This window comes from Lithobates pipiens, unplaced genomic scaffold, assembly GCF_037356315.1.
Source record: "Lithobates pipiens isolate NorthernLeopardFrog02 unplaced genomic scaffold, aLitPip1_a1.2 Scaffold_8, whole genome shotgun sequence".
Taxonomy (NCBI): domain Eukaryota; kingdom Metazoa; phylum Chordata; class Amphibia; order Anura; family Ranidae; genus Lithobates; species Lithobates pipiens.
In genome coordinates this window covers 103,719,891-103,737,673 of record NW_027507903.1, presented here as the reverse complement: position 1 = coordinate 103,737,673, position 17,783 = coordinate 103,719,891, and the positions used below count along the sequence as shown (strand labels likewise).

General features: G+C 42.2%; 1 protein-coding gene across 1 annotated transcript in view; it reads right to left on the bottom strand.

Annotated features, from left to right (window-relative positions):
• Positions 1-1,835: 1,835 nt before the first annotated feature.
• Positions 1,836-17,783, bottom strand: part of LOC143963713 (cathepsin K-like) — a 28,766-nt gene continuing 12,818 nt past the window's right edge. Inside the window, exons 5-8 of the mRNA XM_077473427.1 lie at positions 17,074-17,256; positions 6,887-7,046; positions 5,945-6,059; positions 1,836-2,090 (exon numbers count right to left, since the gene is read on the bottom strand). Of these exons, the coding sequence (XP_077329553.1) occupies positions 1,988-2,090; positions 5,945-6,059; positions 6,887-7,046; positions 17,074-17,256 (561 nt within the window). The 3' untranslated portion in view covers positions 1,836-1,987. The remainder of the gene's footprint in view (positions 2,091-5,944; positions 6,060-6,886; positions 7,047-17,073; positions 17,257-17,783) is intronic.

Genomic DNA, 17,783 nt, shown 5'->3' with positions numbered 1-17,783 from the left:
GTGTGTTCGCAACCCGCACGTGTAGAGCCTGCCAGGAAATCAGCACTGCACATCGCTAATCACAGGCAGTGAGACATTTACCCGATCCATGGCTACAGAGATCGAGAAATGTCTCACTGCCTGTGATTAGCGATGTGAAGTGCTGACTTCCTGGCAGGCTCTACATGTGCGGGTTGCGAACACACCTGAGCCCATCCTTATTTGTGACATGGTGCATTATCCTGCTGGAAGATGTCATCAGAAGCCATCAAGTTCCTCCACCCCAAAATCGCTTATCCATGTCTTTATGGACCTTGCTTTGTGCACTGGTCCAAATAATTTGGTGGAGTGGGGATTATGGCGTGGGGTTCTTCAGGCATTGGGCTTGGCCCCTTAGTTGGTCCAAATCATTTGGTGGAGGGGGGATTATAGTGTGGGTAGTTTTTCAGTGGTTGGGCTTGGCCCCTTAGTTCCAGTGAAGGGAACTCTTAAGGCGTCAGCATATGTGGACAATTACATGCTCCAAACCTTGTGGGAACAGTTTGGGGATGACGCCTTCATGTTCTAACATGACTGCACACCAGTGAACAAACAAGGTCCATAAAGACATGGATGAGTGAGTTTGGAGTGGAGGAACTTGACTGGCTTTACAGATTCCTGACCTCAACCCCCATAGAACATCTTTTGGATGAATTAGAGTGTAGACTACGAGCCAGGCCTTCTCATATCACTGCCTGACCTCACAAATGTGCTTCTGGAAGAATAGTCAAATATTACAACAGACACTCAGAAACCTTGTGGACAGCCTTCCCAGAAGAGTTGAAGCTGTTATAGCTGCAAAGGGTGGGCCAACTCAATATTGAACCCTACAGACCAAGACTGGGATGCCAATAAAGTTCATGTGAGTGTAAAGGCAGGAGTCTTAATATTTTTGGTAATATAGTGTATGCAGCTGCCAGACTCATCCACCTTACAAACCGCTCAGTGTCTGCTACCCCTCTCTGCCAATCCCTCCATTGGCTGCCACTTGCCCAACGGATTAAATTCAAAATACTTACATTAAGTTACAAAGCCATCCACAACTATGCCCCCAGCTACATCACTAGACTAGTCTCAAAATACCAACCTAATCGCCCTCTTCATTCCTCCCAAGACCTCTTGCTCTCTAGCTCCCTCATCACCACCTCCCATATCCGCCTCCAGTACTTCTCCCGAGCCTCTCCCAGATTTTAAGCTCTAATGAGCAGGGCCCTCTGATTCCCCCCTGTATTGAATTGTATTGTAATTGTACTGTCTGCCCTAATGTTGTAAAGCGCTACGTAAACTGTTGGCGCTATATAAATCCTGTATAATAATAATAATAATAATAATAATAATAATAATAATGTTACAACATGTGCCCCAGCTTTCGGAAAATATTTATTTCAACTATGTCTCCTCCAGGTTCTGTGGTATAAATTGCCTATAGTATGCATTCATGTGAAATAAGGAACCTTATGTTGGCCACATATGATTTGTACTTTTTCAATCCCCTAGCAGGCTGATAGTAAAAAAAAAGAATGCATTCCTCTGTCCACACAAGTAAGGTGGATGGAGGAATCCTCTCTACTGTGCCATTGTTCTCTCTCCTCTGTCCAAATACACTGATCAAGCCTATTGGCTGCAGCTGCTAAAGGAGAAACATTTTTCAACAAGCAAGTCAATTGTTAGATCAAGTACAAGTTGGAGCAGCCACACGTGAATCAAAATTGGACCAGTCCTTGCTGTCAACGCTACATAAATACCTGTAATAAATAAATAACTATTTAAACAATGTTATTAGCTAAAATGTAGACTTAACAATGAAACAATTAGACTTTTGTTGCTTAAAGACATTTAATGAACTTTGGAAAGGCACTATTGCTGTACCAACATTATATACACAGAGTCCACGTTTTACATTACCATTGAGAAGGTTTACATAATTTTTATGACAATCATAACTTAAGTATGTCCTGATAATGAACATTCACCCAAGAATATCGATTGTGGCTGCCATCTCTGATATGCTGCACTTATTGACGTTGCGTTTGATTTTTCCAAATCCTTTGTCTCCCCATTCCTCTCCCCAGCTGTAAGGAGTAAAAATAAAGCTTGGATGGGAGCAATCAATAACACATACAATGCATTTAACTACTGAAGCTTGAAAAACACGTTTTGGCATCTTGTCTATATGTATGCTACATAACCCCTGGGTTTTAGCCTAAGTTCACATTGGAGCGATTTGGCAGGAAATTTGACATGTCAAATCGCCAGCCAAATCAGCGGCAATTGCCGGAATTGGCACCATCTGAATCTGTGCAATGCTGCACCGATTCCCAAAAGTTTCTGTACTACTTTTGGCAACTTTGGGGTGCGCTTTCCATAGACATAAATGGCTTTAGTGTGCCTTCAATCACAGAAAAATCTTCTAGTGAAATATTAAAATTTACAATATTACAATTTATTTACATTTCGGAGCTAAAGGCAGAACATTTCCACACTGATACTGTACATTGTATACTTTAAAGTGGTTGTAAAGCTAGGTTCACACTTGTGTGGGTGGTTGCAGGTGTGGGATAGCGTTTTGCTTTTGCATATAAGCCCAGGTTCACACTGACAGTGGGAATGAAATCAGCTGCACTCACACGATTTCATTCCCACATGTCAGTCCGACTTCGCTGAGAGTAGTACAGAAACTATTTTTGCGACACCACACTGATTTGGACAGTGCCATTGCCAGAAATAACTTCCGATTTGGCATGAGACTTGACATGTAAAAACGCATCCCAAATCGCTGCAATGTGAACCAGGGCTAAAACCTTTTTATTGACCACTTGATTACCAGCCCTCATTACCAGAACATTTTTCTGTGCTGTGATTTTGAGACAGATAAAGCATTACTATGGTGGTAACCACTAGCTGTTTTTTTTTTCTTTTACTAAATACAAAAAAATAAAAAAAAATAAAAAAACTGTTTACTTTTGGTAAACTAAAAATGCTGGGACAGTACAAACACCCCCAAAATAACCCAATTTTTGGAAGAGTGGACACTGCAATGTGATCTAATTTTTTGCCACAATTTTTGGAAATGAAGAAGCAAGTTGGTATTGAGGCAGCTAAACATGGAGTGAGAGGAGAAGGTGAAGGGCTCATGTACAAATGTGCAGAAAAAGGGAGGTAAAGGGTTAATGCAGAGGTCACATAGAGAGATAAGTGTGCAGATGCAGTGTGCAGATCAGATGTGTAGGAGAGGAAGGGGTTGAAAGGGTTAAGGCTGGCTCACACCAGAACATGTGCATTTTTGCATGTACCCGTGCATTCCGTTTCTGACAGCCCATTAATTTCAATGGGCTGCCAAACACACAAAAAGTAGGGTAAGAGCAACTATTAAAAACTGTGCCGCACCAAAGGAATTACCAAATAATGGCACCCGCTCACGTCTAGCAAGGGATGCGTGAAATGTGCTTAAATTTTACTTGAACGTGCTGTAATCTCTACAGTTCAAAAATGAATGAATGATTCATTTATTTATTATTTTATGTCCCCCCCTTCCTCCATTGTAAGAAGAAAGTGATGGTTCTCACAGCAATCACAATTTACAGAGCCGCTTGGACTGACTCTATACACAGTGCCTGTGTGCGGAGTTGTCCAAGGATGGCTTGGTTCATTGGCATCAATATATCGGAACGACCACCCTGTGGTTCTTTCATTCAGTACTGTTTATAAATGGCAGTGGGTAAATAACTGTCTACCACTTCTCTATTTTGAAATGTACAGCAGTACAAATGGGGTTAAACGTTCATTGCAGTGTTCATTTGGATTCAGAGAAAGGAAGCACACACTTCGGGCACTTTCACACTCAGGAGTTGGGGGCCGCGGCTATTTTTAGCGCTGCTTTACCGTAGTTTTTGCTGCGCTTTTCGGCCACTAGCGGGGCACTGTTAACCCCTGCTAGCAGCTGAAAAAGGGTTAAAAGTGCCCGCAAAGCGCTGCATTGCCGGCTCTGCCCATTCAATTCAATGGGCAGGGGCGCTTTAGGAGCGGTGTATACACTGCTCTTAAAGCACCTCAAAGATGCTGCTTGCAGGACTTTTTTTAGCATCGTGCCAGTGCACCGCTCCAGTGTGAAAGCACTCGCGCTTTCACACTGGAGTGACAAGAGTGGCTCTTTACAGGTGCTTTGTAGGCACTATATTTAGAGCTATGGCACCTGTAAAGTGCCTCAGTGTGAAGGTAGCCTTAGGTTTATACCTACGTTTTTTTTCATCAAATCCAAGTTATGCAAACAATTCGACAGGCCAGTATCAATGAGCTTTTGTTGACTACGAACTGCTTTCGTCTCAATAAAAGTCTATGGGGATGCAAAAGCAGCTGAAGAAGATCCATTGTAAGTCATATGCAGGTTAACTGCGCCTGTAAATCTGAATGATTTCAGAATCATCTTGAACAATTGCCAAAATCACACTGCATTTATCCTTTTAAGTAGATTGAGACAGGTCAGCAGTTCATAAAGCAGCACAAAGATCTGTGATGACATTTGATGTACAATAACCCAAAACTCATTTTAATTTATTGTTATCAGGTTGACAAAAATTAATGTCTGAATGTTTTTTATTAAGTTACACACTCTTTATGCCCTATAGCAGGGGTGTCCAATCTTTTGATCTATCTGGGCCACAAGAAGAGCAATTGTCTTGGGCCACCCATAAAATACACTTATGCCCCGTACACACAATTGGAATTCTCGTCGGAAAAAGCTATGATGGTTTTTCCAATGGGATTCCACTCAAACTTGGCTTGCATACACACGGTCACACAAAAGTTTGCTGAACTTTCGACCGTCGAGAATGCAGTGACATACAACACTACGATGAGCCGAGAAAATGAAGTTGAATGCTTCCGAGCATGCGTCAAATTGTTTCCGAGCATGCATAGGAATTTTGAGCGTCGGAATTGCTACAGACGATCGGGATTTCAGATCGAAACTTTTTCCGTCAGAAAAATTGAGAACCTGCTCTCATTCTTTTGCTGGCCAGCAAAATTCCGATGGAGCATACACACAGTCGCATTTTCTGACGAAAAAGCTCTCAACTGTCTTTTGCTGTCCGAATTTCTGATCGTGTGTACGCGGCATAACAATAAGGAAAGGTGATGAGCAAAAAAAAGTCAGGCAGATCACTTATCTAGATAATTTGCCTGTCTGTGTAATATAACCTCATTTATTTATTTTTTGTCATTTTTTTTGTTTAAGTAAAAGAGGGCAACATAAAACTAGGGCGATAATTGATACTTTTCTTGATGAACAAACCCATCAATATCTGGTTTGGTGGATGTAATAGCAATTCTCAATTAATTCTCAAGGTGCTCAGAAGATATTTTTGTTCTAATTTGTGTGCCTTATCCTTTCCCCGAAAACCGATGACATGAATAAGGCATGATTGTGAAGGGATATTTTTTCAAACTTATAAAAGTCCAGTAAAGAGATACTGAGGGTTATTTACGAAAAAGGCAAATCCTCTTTCACTGCAAGTGCACTTGGAAGTGCAGTCTCTCTAAATCTAAGGGGTAGATCTGAAATGAGTGGAAGCTCTGCTGATTTTATCATCCAATCATGTGCAAGCTAAAATGCTGTTTTTTATTTTCCTTGCATGTCCTCCTCCGATCTACAGCGACTTTACTTTCAAGTGCACTTGCAGTGCAAAGTGGATTTTCCTTTAGTAAATACCCCCCACTGACAAATTATTTTCAGCCGCATGTGTTCACTAAGTGTAAACACATTTTTACGAACCCCCCCCCCCCCCCAAAAAAAAATATTTCTAGATAAATTTACGTTTTCTTTTGTTGGGCCACATTCATAGCCTTCTTGGGCTGCGTGGGCCGCAGATTGGACACCCCTGTCTTATAGAATAAACTAGTTGATGTAGAAGGTAGATGTTGTACATACCTATTCTTTATTATCCAGTAGTCCTGGCTACCATTTTCATCATCAGTTTCTGTCCCATAACCCACAATAATTATTGCGTGATTCATATTCGAAGCACATGATCCATCAAAAACACCTAAGAGCAAAATCACATTTTTAAAATATTTTCTGAATGTTTTACAACATTAGAATATTAACTTTTGTATATAAAAAAAGAGCATGACTGAAACAGTTAGTGTAAAGTATAAAATTAATTAGTACTTTAGTACTAATATAATTCCTAGAGAAGAATTCCAGCTTTAATGTCACTGTAAACTATTTCTACTAGGGAATGGCGTGGCCGCTATGTGCGCTGTAATATACTGTAGCAGCTTTAGCTTTTTACTGATTACTCTTCCACAAATCAGAAGTCTAATATTTTTGTCAATCAATACAAGACTTCCTGCGATTGGCTGAGGTGGAGAGGTGGGCAGATGACATCACAATTTCCACCTCGGCCAGTCAGAGGAAGCCTTGCATTCACTGGTAAAAAATAAAAGGTTTCTCCCGAATGGTAAAGAAGCACTCAGCCCAGCTTTATTTGATCCTGGCAGCAGATGGGAAGTCCTTGGTACTTGTAAGTGTCAGTTGGCTGTTCACATCCACTTATATTTTTGTTGGGCACACAGTAACCGTCTTTATTTTTTAGTCACCCTACTGCAGTTACACTTTCTGTATGTAGCTAGTTACTACTATAATAAATTACAGCACACACACACAGGGGTTGCAAAGTTATTTAATGGAAATAGTTAATTTGGGCTAGCTTGGCAGGTTCAACCACTAATAAATCTGTTAGAGGGGCTTAGAAAGAAAATAAATGCTGTGTTAATGCAAGTGACAGGCTGTCACTGCACCATATATGTCATTTAAAATTATTTTTAATTAATTTTGTCCATAGTTCCACTTTAAAGGATGATACATTACCTTCATGATATAACATGAATTCTTGGTTCACTCCAAATCCGACAGTAATTGGACCTTCAAGTGCTACTGAAGATGCCATGTTCTCTTCTCCAGTCATAACATAGGATTTGCTTGCATTCAGAAATAATGCTTTATCAGAATTATAGGAACAGGCCATTTTCTTAAAAAAAAAAAACGAAATTCATTTCAGTAAATGGATTGATATCTCTAATTTTAACCATTACTTTGGCTGCTCCAAACAAAAGTGTAGAACTATTTGGAGTCATGGAGCAGTGACCTGGGCTATAGGAAACACTTCATGATTGCTATTCAGTGGAAAATGTCCCTGTTGAGTATTGTTTTATTTGTCACAGCATGTGGATGGAGGAGGTGGAAAAAATCCCAATAAATGTATTTAGTAAGTGATTGGTTTGCATTTGGCTGGGTTCACACCATTGTGATTTGGATGTGGGTTCCAATTCACAATAGCAGGAGACTTTGATCGGCTCTCTATAGAGATGGTTCACATATCTCCGCTGCTGCTCCGGTGCAAATTTGCAATGGGGGCCCTGTATGTCTTTTTGTCCATTTTCATGTCTGAATTCAGCCAAAAATTCAGGCTCAAATCTGACCTGAAACGGTGAACGGGGATGCACCGGACTCCTGCTGGGAGCCGCATGCGGGCATGGTGTGAACCCAGCCTAAAAGTATAGTGTCTACAAACTGTGGTATATGCTAAATACTGGAATTTTTATAAATGTTTTTTTATACTGGTAATTGCATTGACCAGCGACTTAAAGTGTGACTGTGATAAATGTGGTGAGCAATCTGACACTAGCTGATGCTTGTTTGGGGGTACACTAACTGACACTGACATCAATAATGACACTAATACAGTAATCAGTGCAAATACTATGCACTGCCACTGTACTAATGACAATGGCTGGGAAGGGGTTAACATCTAGGTGCGATCAAGGGGTTAACTGTGTGTCTAACAATGTGTAATATGAGTGATATGTGCTGCTTTTACTGCTGCTGTGCTGTCCCTTTGGCCGGGACCCACTGATCTGGTTGTGCTGTAACAACCAGCACAGCTGGAGAGGCGCGCGTGCTCACGCATGCCTTACTCGGAAGTGCCAATCATGTACCAGATATCCAGCACACAGCAGCCGCTCCGCTGCAGTAGATGTAGGTGGGGCAGTCTGCAAGCGGTAATAAAAAAAAATCTTTAATACCACTTTAACAAAGAGTGGTGCAAGCAGGAGAACAACATACTTGTACAGTGGATATAAAAAGTGTACACACCCCTGTTAAAATGTCAGGATTCTGTGAGGTAAAAAAAAAATAGAGAACTGTAAATAATTTCAGAACTTTTTCGACCTTTAATGTGACCTACAAACTAAAATCTTTTAGGTGGGGGGTGGGGGTAAAAATAAAAATAAAAAAATAAAATAATGTGTTCGCATAAGTGTGCACATCCTCTTATAACTGGGGATGTAGCTTTGTTCAGAATTATACAATCGCATTCAAACTCATCTTAAATAGTAGTCAGTACACACCAGCCATCATTTAAAGTGCATCTGATTAACCCCAAATTAAGTTCAGCTGTTATAGTAGGTCTTTCCTGACATTTTCTTAGTCGCATCCTACAGCAAAAGCCATGGTCCGCAGAGAGCTTCCAAAGCATCAGAGGGATCTCATTGTTAAAAGGTATCAGTCAGGAGAAGGGTACTAAAGAATTTACAAGGCATTACATATACCATGGAACGCAGTGAAGACAGTCATCATTAGGTGGAGAAAATATGGCACAACAGTGACATTACCAAGAACTGGACGTCCCTCCAAAATTGATGAAAAGATGAGAAGCAAACTGGTCAGGGAGGCTGCCAAGAGGCTACAACAACATTAAAGGAGCTACTGGAATATCTGGCAAGTACTGGCTGTGTGGTACATGTAACAACAATCTTCCGTATTCTTCATATGTCTGAGCTTTGGGGTAGAGTTGCAAGATGGAAACCTTTAATTGTGAAGAAAAAAAAAATCCAAGCCCAGCTAAATTTTGCAAAAACACATCTGAAGTCTCCCAAAAGCATGTGGGAAAATGTGTTATCATCCGATGAAACCAAGGCTGAACTGTTTGGCCATACAGTAATTGCAAAAGATATGGTTGGCATAAAAACAACACTGCACATCACCAATAGAACACCATATCCACAGTGAAGCATGGTGGTGGCATCATCATGCTTAGGGGCTGTTTTTCTTCAGCTGCAACATGGGCCTTAGTCAAGGTAGAGGGAATTATGAACCATTCCAAATACCAGTCAATATCGGCTCAAAACCTTCAGGCTTCTGCTCAAAAGCTGAATGTGAAGAGGAACTTCATCTTTCAGCATGGCAGCGACCCAAAGCATACATCCAAATCAGGATGGAAAGGAATGGCTCCACCAGAAGAAGATTAAAGTTTTGGAATGGCCCAGCCAGAGCCCAGACCCGAATCCCTTTGAAAATGTGTGGGGTGATCTGAAGAGGGCTGTGCACAGGAGATGCCCTCACAATCTGACAGATTTGGAGTGTTTTTGCAAAGAAGAATGGACAAATATTGCCAAGACAAGATGTGCCATGGTGATAGACTCATACCCAAAAAGACTGAGCACTGTAATAAAATCAAAAGGTGCTTCAACATAGTATTATTTTAAAGAAGAAGTAAACCCTGATGGGTGTTACTTCCTCTTTGTTTCCAAGCAGAGGTAAATGGGCTACTATGCATTGTATAGTAGCCCAATATGTGACACTTACCTGCAGGAGAAGCCCGCAATGTCCCCGTCTTCCTCGCTAGTACCGAGCGTCCATTCTTCACCCCTCTTCCTTATGGGGCCACGAACTCCGGTTTTGTGACTGACCGGAGTCGCGTGTCGTCGCTCCCGCGCCTTTAACGGCATGACCTGGGCTGGAAATGGCACAGCGTGCCCTTTCTAAGTCTGGCGCATGCGCAGAAAAAATCGGCGTAAGGCGATTTGCAAATATCTCCTAGACCGTGCAAGTAAAATGTGTTACCATTAAATCCTATGGAATTCTTCACACTAGTCAGCTGCTTTTTTTTGATGTTTGGTGTGGTAAAAAATGCACCAAAAATGCACCTCCTCTTTGGAATGAATGGAAAATGCATCAAAAATGCACCTGCATTTGCATTTTTGGTGCAATGTTTAAGTTACGTGTCCTTTTTTCACAGGTGCAAAATGCCCCAGAAACATGGCAAAATGGAGCAGTGTGAAAGTACAGTAACTATAGGGTATAATCCCTGTCAGGATTTTTTTGGGGAGATTTTCTTACACTTCCTGTCACATAGCCACAACAGAAGGTGATAACTGAGGAAAATTCATGATAGTCATCAGGAGGGTTGCTTGACGTAATCTCCCCTCTTTTCCTCTTCTAGTGACCACTCAATATTTGGTATTTTCGTTCACTTTTAGTGATAGTGGTCACCTGGACAGTGAAAGAGGGCAAATCTTCCTAATGGGGACACAGACAGCAATAAAAACCTGACAGGTGATCTAATCCCTTTCCAATTTATCAATAACTAAAAAAAAAGTTTGGGCTCAGTTAGATCCCTTTCACACTGGGGCGTTTTTCAGGCGCTTTAGCGTAAAAAAAAGCATCTGTAAAATCGCTTGAAAGAAGCCTCATCTGCAATCCCAATGTGAAAGCCTGAGTGCTTTCACACTGAAATCCCTTTCACACTGGAGCATTTTTCAGGCGCTTTAGCTTTAAAAAAGCACCTGAAAGAAGCCGCAACTGCAATCCCCATGTGAAAGCTCGAGTGCTTTCACACTGAGGCGCTGCGCTGGCAGGGCGTCAAAAAAAGTCCTGCAAGCATCTTCTTTGCAGGGCTTTTGGAGCGGTGAATACACTGCTCCTAAAGCACCCCTTCCTGCAAAGCGCTTTTGGCAGCAGCGCTTTGTGGGTACTTTTAAACCTTTATTTGGCCACTAGCAGGGGTTAAAAGTGCCCCAATATCGCTGGAAAAACGCTGGTTACATAGTTACATAGTTACATAGTTAGTCAGGTTGAAAAAAGACACAAGTCCATCCAGTTCAACCAAAAAAAATAAAAAAAAATATATATATAATAAATATACCAGCCCATATACCCAATTCTATACCCACAGTTGATCCAGAGGAAGGCAAAAAACCCCAGCAGAGCATGATCCAATTTGCTAAAGCTGTGGAAAAAATTCCTTCCTGATCCCCAGAGAGGCAATCGGATTTTCCCCGGATCAACTTTACCTATAAATGTCAGTACCCAGTTATATTATGTACACTTAGGAAATAATCCAGGCCTTTCTTAAAGCAATCCACTGAGCTGGCCATAACCACCTCTGCAGGGAGTCTATTCCACATTTTCACAGCTCTTACTGTGAAGAAACCTTTCCGTATTTGGAGATGAAATCTTTTCTTCTCTAGACGTAAAGAGTGCCCCCTTGTCCTCTTTGTTGACTGTAAAGTGAATAACTCGACACCAAGTTCCCTATATGGACCCCTTATATATTTGTACATGTTGATCAAATCCCCCCTTAATCTCCTCTTATCAAGAATGAATAAATTCAGTTCCTCTAATCTTTCCTCATAGCTGAGTTCCTCCATGCCTCTTATCAGTTTGGTTGCCCTTCTCTGCACTTTCTCCAGTTCCCCGATATCCTTTTTGAGAACTGGTGCCCAAAACTGAACTTCATATTCCAGATGAGGTCTTACTAATGATTTGAACAGGGGCAAAATGATATCTCTCTCTCTGGAGTCCATACCTCTCTTAATACAGGAAAGGACTTTGCTCGCTTTGGAAACCGCAGCTTGGCATTGCATGCTATTATTGAGCTTATGATCTACCAAAACCCCCAGATCCTTCTCCACTATGGATTCCCCCAGTTGTACTCCCCCTAGCGTGTATGATGCATGCATTTTCTTAGCCCCCAAGTGCATAACTTTACATTTCTCATCTGCCACATAGTCGCCCAATTAGACAGAGCGTTGAGGTCGGCTTGTAAACTGGTGACATCCTGTAAGGACGTTATTGCACTGCATAGCTTGGTGTCATCTGCAAAGACGGAAATGTTACTTATGATCCCAGACCCTATATCATTTATAAAGATATTAAAAAGTAAGGGTCCCAGCACTGAACCTTGGGGTACACCGCTGATAACCTTAGACCATTCAGAGTAAGAATCATTAACCACTACTCTCTGAATTCTGTCTTTTAGCCAGTTTTCTATCCATCTACAAACTGATGTTTCCAAACCTGTAGATTTTACCTTACACATGAACCGTGTGTGCGGAACTGTATCGAACGCTTTTGCAAAATCCAAATATATTACGTCCACCGCTGCTAGTTTAAGCGGCGCTTTACGAGCGTTTTTCGGGCACCGACATTGTGAAAGGGCTCTTAAAGCACTTGGGCTTTCGCATTGTGATTGCAGATGAGGCTTCTTTCAAGCACTTTACAGGTGCTCTTATAGATGTATCAGTTCTCCTAGTGTGTGACATGCTTGAACATCCAAGTCTCTCTCCTCTCTGTGCATTAAAGTTCATTCCAGTGCTGAGAGGGTTAACCGCAGCCGCTGATACTGAGAAATTGCTAATTGCTATATTTGGGAATAGCACCTGGTAGATGGGCACAGGGGAAGAAGGAACACTCAGTCAGCCTGGCTGGATATCACTAAGTGCTATTCCCTATATATAACTGACATCTATACACTGCTTTCCCTAACACTGATATCTGTATACTGTATACTGATATATCTGTACACTGAGGGGCACTCAGTGTACAGCTATCAGTGTACCAGGGAATAGCACCTGGTAGATGGGCACTGGGGAAGAAGGAACACACAGTCAGCCTGGCTGGTGATTACACACTGACCTGCTGCACGCAAGGCAGGTCAGGTGACTATCTCCGACATGATGACTCTGTCTTCACTCTGCAGCCTCCAGCTCTCTCACTGGCTTTCCCCGTGGCATGGATGTACACTGTGGCCCCGTCCCTCTGCTGAATTCTTCAGGAGGAGAGGTGACTGGAGTGCCTGTTATTGCTATCATCCTCATGGCTCCATGATCGCTCTGTAATTCGGCCAGCACCCGAGTCCTCTCATATAGCCTCATCAACTGCAGCCAGGCAGGGATGACACCACTCACTACCTCCACTGTGCGTAAACTTCCCCAATCCTTCATAATAAGCTGTGGGCACATCCAAGGGCAGACTGAGCTGCTCATGGGGCCTCCCTGACTCCGTCGGCGACCGAGTGCCCGAATGGTCAGTCCGCCCCTGTTTGCATCATACAATAATATTCCGTGCAATAATACAAAAAGTGCAATATTGTTAAAAAGTGCCAAGTGCATAAGAATTCATATATAAAAATTAGGGCTGTTTCATGTTTGATTAATCAATTTTTTTTTAATCGATTCATTTCGATTAATTATTATGCACATACAGATCCAACTACTTTTAGCTGATCTCCTTGCATTACAACTCTGCATTAGTCAGTGGTAAATGTGGTATACACTATAGACAATCACCCGACACTAGTTCCCACAATCCATGACTTAACTTCACAGTTCACACAAATAAGTTTTAAATTCAAACTGTAGCACTGACTTAAAGAGGAGCTGCACAAAAAAAAAAAATATTAAAAGCCAGCAGCTACTAATATTGCAGCTGCTGACTTTTAATAATATCACACTTACCTGTCCCAGGTTCCAGCGATGTCGGCGGCAGATGACGAGCAAACGCTCGTCTCGCTGCAGCCACCGCCGCCATCCTCTGTCAGGGAATCGGGAAGTGAAGCAAGAGGGCTTCACTGCCCGGTTCCCTACTGCGCATGCGCGAGTCGTGCTGCGCTGGTTCCCCGCTGTGTCTCTGGGAACTGTGTGTTTCCCAGAACACAACGGGGGGGGGGGGGCATGCGGCGGTGGGCGGAGCCATGCGGCGGTCTGGCCGGAAGTGGGTGCAGTTACCTGGATTATCCAGGTAACTGCACCCCCCTCCCCCCCGAAAGGTGCCGATTGTGGCACCGGAGGGGGGGAGGGATAATACTAGCGGAACTTCCCCTTTAGGGTGAAGAACCGCTTTAATTAATTTTCTTCACACAGTAGCATGACAATTCCTCCACCTCCGGTCTAACTAATCACTCTCACCTTATGGCATGGACCCCTTTGCAAAAAGGTGGTCATGCAAGCGGGTATCAAAAGGGTTAACGCGGACCATAAACTTCTCTCACGTGTCCTTAGATCTTAGCAAGGATGCCAGGTCATGGATAGAAAGAAAAGATCTAAGTGATTACAGCTTAAGTATAAGATTTAATTTTTCTGTTCAAACACAAATTACTCACATAAAGATGATAAAAACACAGCATGTAAAGCTGACAATCGTGTTAGTTCCGTAGGACAGAAGCGGGTGACGTCTGCCCCATATGCGTTACGTTCAATCCGAACTTTGATGTCACCGGACTATTCCCCCTTTCCCTTCGTTAGTAGATGGAGGCACTTGGGGAAGGGAGAGGAGTCCAGTGACGTCGATTTCCGAGACTTCACCGGATCTCAGACGGAACTCCCTGAAGACCCGGAAGCCGGCGTAGAGGTGAGTACCGATCAAAAGAATTTTGATCGATCAAAAAGATTAATCGATTAATTAACCTTTAATTTCCACAGACCTAATAAAAATATATATAAATAAGTGTCAAAGTCCAAATGAATGGTATAGAAAAGTCCAATTGTTCAGTCCTATTGTTGTTTTGATAGCTGTAGTTGTGAATAGCAACCAAGAATTACCATGTGCCAAACCCCCGCAATATGATTAGCCACCACCACTAAAGGTAAATGCACTTACCAGAAATCAAGGACTCAATGGCAATGAGTCAAACAGGCTGACACAGACGTATATCACCAGAAGGATGGTCATGAAGCAACTTCCAAGGTCTGCCACCTCAAAGATAAGGCCGGGTCACTTCTTAATTGTCACCCTAGTTTGTTACATTAATTCTGTGGATCTATGCTTACACCACCTCTTCTGTGGTATCTTCATTATCACCCCACCAAACAAATCACCGGTCATCGGGGAGGCAGGCCCGACACAAGGAAGCAGTTTTAGCACGTGTAACTATAATGCAAGGCTCAATGGGCTCTAAATGTTCTTACCAATATTTCCAGTAAGGTGTCACCCCAGTTTCTCTAGTTTTGCTGACATTAGATACAAAAAATATGAACAGGCAAAACATTTTCTTGGGCATGTTGAAAAGTAACAATACAATATAACAAACTTTCTGCTCTTTAATCCTGGTCTTTGCATTTTAACTGCCCTCCTTAGTATACTTTGCATATGTTTATTTGACACTTTAGTTCAAATAAAGGCTCACTGTGCAGTTTTCTCTGACCGGCAAACATCATCATTTTTAGGAGTTTTACACATACTGTTCAGGCGCCTGCTGTGATTTATTGCTGGTCAGTGAAAATGGAGTACCAAAGTAACACAAAAAAATATTCAATTCACATATGCATTGCTATAAAATAAACATGCTGCACTAATATAAACCATATAAATATTATTTGCATCATACAATACAAATATTCAGTGCAATAATACAAAATGTGGAATATTGTAAAAAAAAGTGCCAAGTGCAGAAGAATTTATATATAAAAATATATCTAAAAAAGTTTCATAGGGTGACATAACCAAGTCACACGCCAAATCTTGACAAAATCAAAATGTACCACTTACACTAGGTTTTAAACAAAGCTTTCCTAGGGCATGATGAAGATACGGTAAAGCCTAAGTGAAGCCAAAAAAACAAAACAAAAACAAAAAACAGAAAAACCAGCACAAGGGACATCACTTACAGTCAGTAGGATGTGTCCCTTGGGCTTAGGCTTCTTCTTGTAGGGGAAATCCTCCTCTGTCCAACTAGGCCCACACTTTCTTCTCAGTTGGTCTGGTACTACAGCTTCTATGAATGATTAGGGTTGACCTTTTCAATCATCCATCCATTAGTGGTGGCGGGTGGTAATTTTTTTTGGGGGGACAGCACATAGTACCACCGCCACCCCCCCCCCCCTCAGGTCAGTTGGGCCTGGAGCACTTACCCCATCAATTGTGGGCAGCGCTTCTTCCAGGCTTCACTGGCAGCTGCCCCTGCTCAGCGGCTTCCCCTGCTCTCCACAGGCATCATGGTGGCAGCGGCTTCCATTTCCTCCTTCTTCCACATTGGCGGCCAATCGGGAATCTCTTCTCTTTTTGGCCAATTGGAAAACGGGTCTACCCTCTTCTGATGGGCCAGATTGAGGATCAGTTTTTAAATAATGAATATTAATTTGCTGTTGTAACACCTGTGTGGGCTCGTAGAATAGAGTGGGGGGGCCCTAATGAATGGGCCACCACTGCCGCCCATCCTTCATTAATAGATTGTGTTTCTCTAAAGTGGTTGTAAACTCTTTAAAAATTAGCATACTATCTCATTATAAATTACTTACCTGGGATTGAACCCTGCGCATCGGTCCTCGTTCACCGCTCCATAAGGCCGACATCTCTCTGGGGGGGGGTACTTCCGGGTATCGCAGTTCTGGCACTTAGATTGGCCAGAGTCGTGATGACGTCACTCCCACACATGCGTGTGGGAGCTGCCGGTAACGGCACAGTAAACTTGAAGCTTTCAGTTTGCAATGTGCGGATGACGTCGGCACATGCAAATACAGGGATATCTCCTAAACTGTGCAGGTTTAGGAGATATCCAGTGTAGCTACAGGTAAGCCTAATTATAGGCTTGCCTGTAGTATAAAGTGGTTGTAAAGGGTTTACAACCACTTTAATAGAAGCTGTTATATGGTTTCTATGAATGGAGGAGCTGGGTGGAAAGGGCGGACATACCTGTATTTGGATCTCTCAATGAGAGCCTGTGGCAGTCCCTTAGTTCTATTAGGAAGATTATAGAGGTAGAGTGAGGGTAATGGATGGAGGTGTTTTTCACCCAAAAACATCAGCACAAAGGACACATCCTACTAATTGTAAGTTTCTTTTTTTTTTTTTTGGATGGACTTAGTCTTTAAGAAAAAATATATCCGAACTGATGTTAGGCACTCATTATAGCTGTTTGAGGAAGAGATATGTGGCTTTCCATTTAGGATGTGAGTTCCAACTCAGCGAAAATCAGAAAAAATTGAAATAAATAAGTAAACCTTTCCTGTGTATTCATAATCTTCAGCCCTCATGACGCCGTTCATCTCTGCATACAAAAGTGCATAGGCTGGATACCCTCCACAGCATCCACCGTCTTCAGAGTCACAGTCTACCAGCTGCTGCTCACTGAGCTTCACAAGTTCCTTGCTCTTTATACATAACCGTGATTCAACAGCACCCACCTGAAACAAAACATATCAGAGACTTAAGGCTGGTATATACAAACCAAATATTGGCCGGACCAGCAGGAAACTGATGAATTTTACTCTGTTTCTATCATTGTCTGTTCAACAGAAGTCAGTCTAATAACCAGCTTTTGTTGAACAGTCATGCTGGAAGATTGGCCTTCAAATCAGCACAAGCAGCCAATGACCAGGTGCTTAGCTAGAGAGAGAGAGAGATGCTATAAAGACACGGAGGGGGTTATTTACTAAACGAAAATCCACTTTGCAATGCAAGTGTACTTAAAAGTAAAGTCACTGTAGATCTGAGGGGGACATGCAAGGAAAATAAAAAACAGTATTTTAGCCTGCACATGATTGGATGATAAAATCAGCAGAGCTTCCACTCATTTCAGATCTACCCCTAATGCTGCATGCACACGACCGGACTTTCCGACAGAATAGGTCAGACGGAATCATTCCGTTGGATAGTCCGATCGTGTGTGGGATAGTCCGATCATTTTTCTATAAAAAAATTGAGATGGACC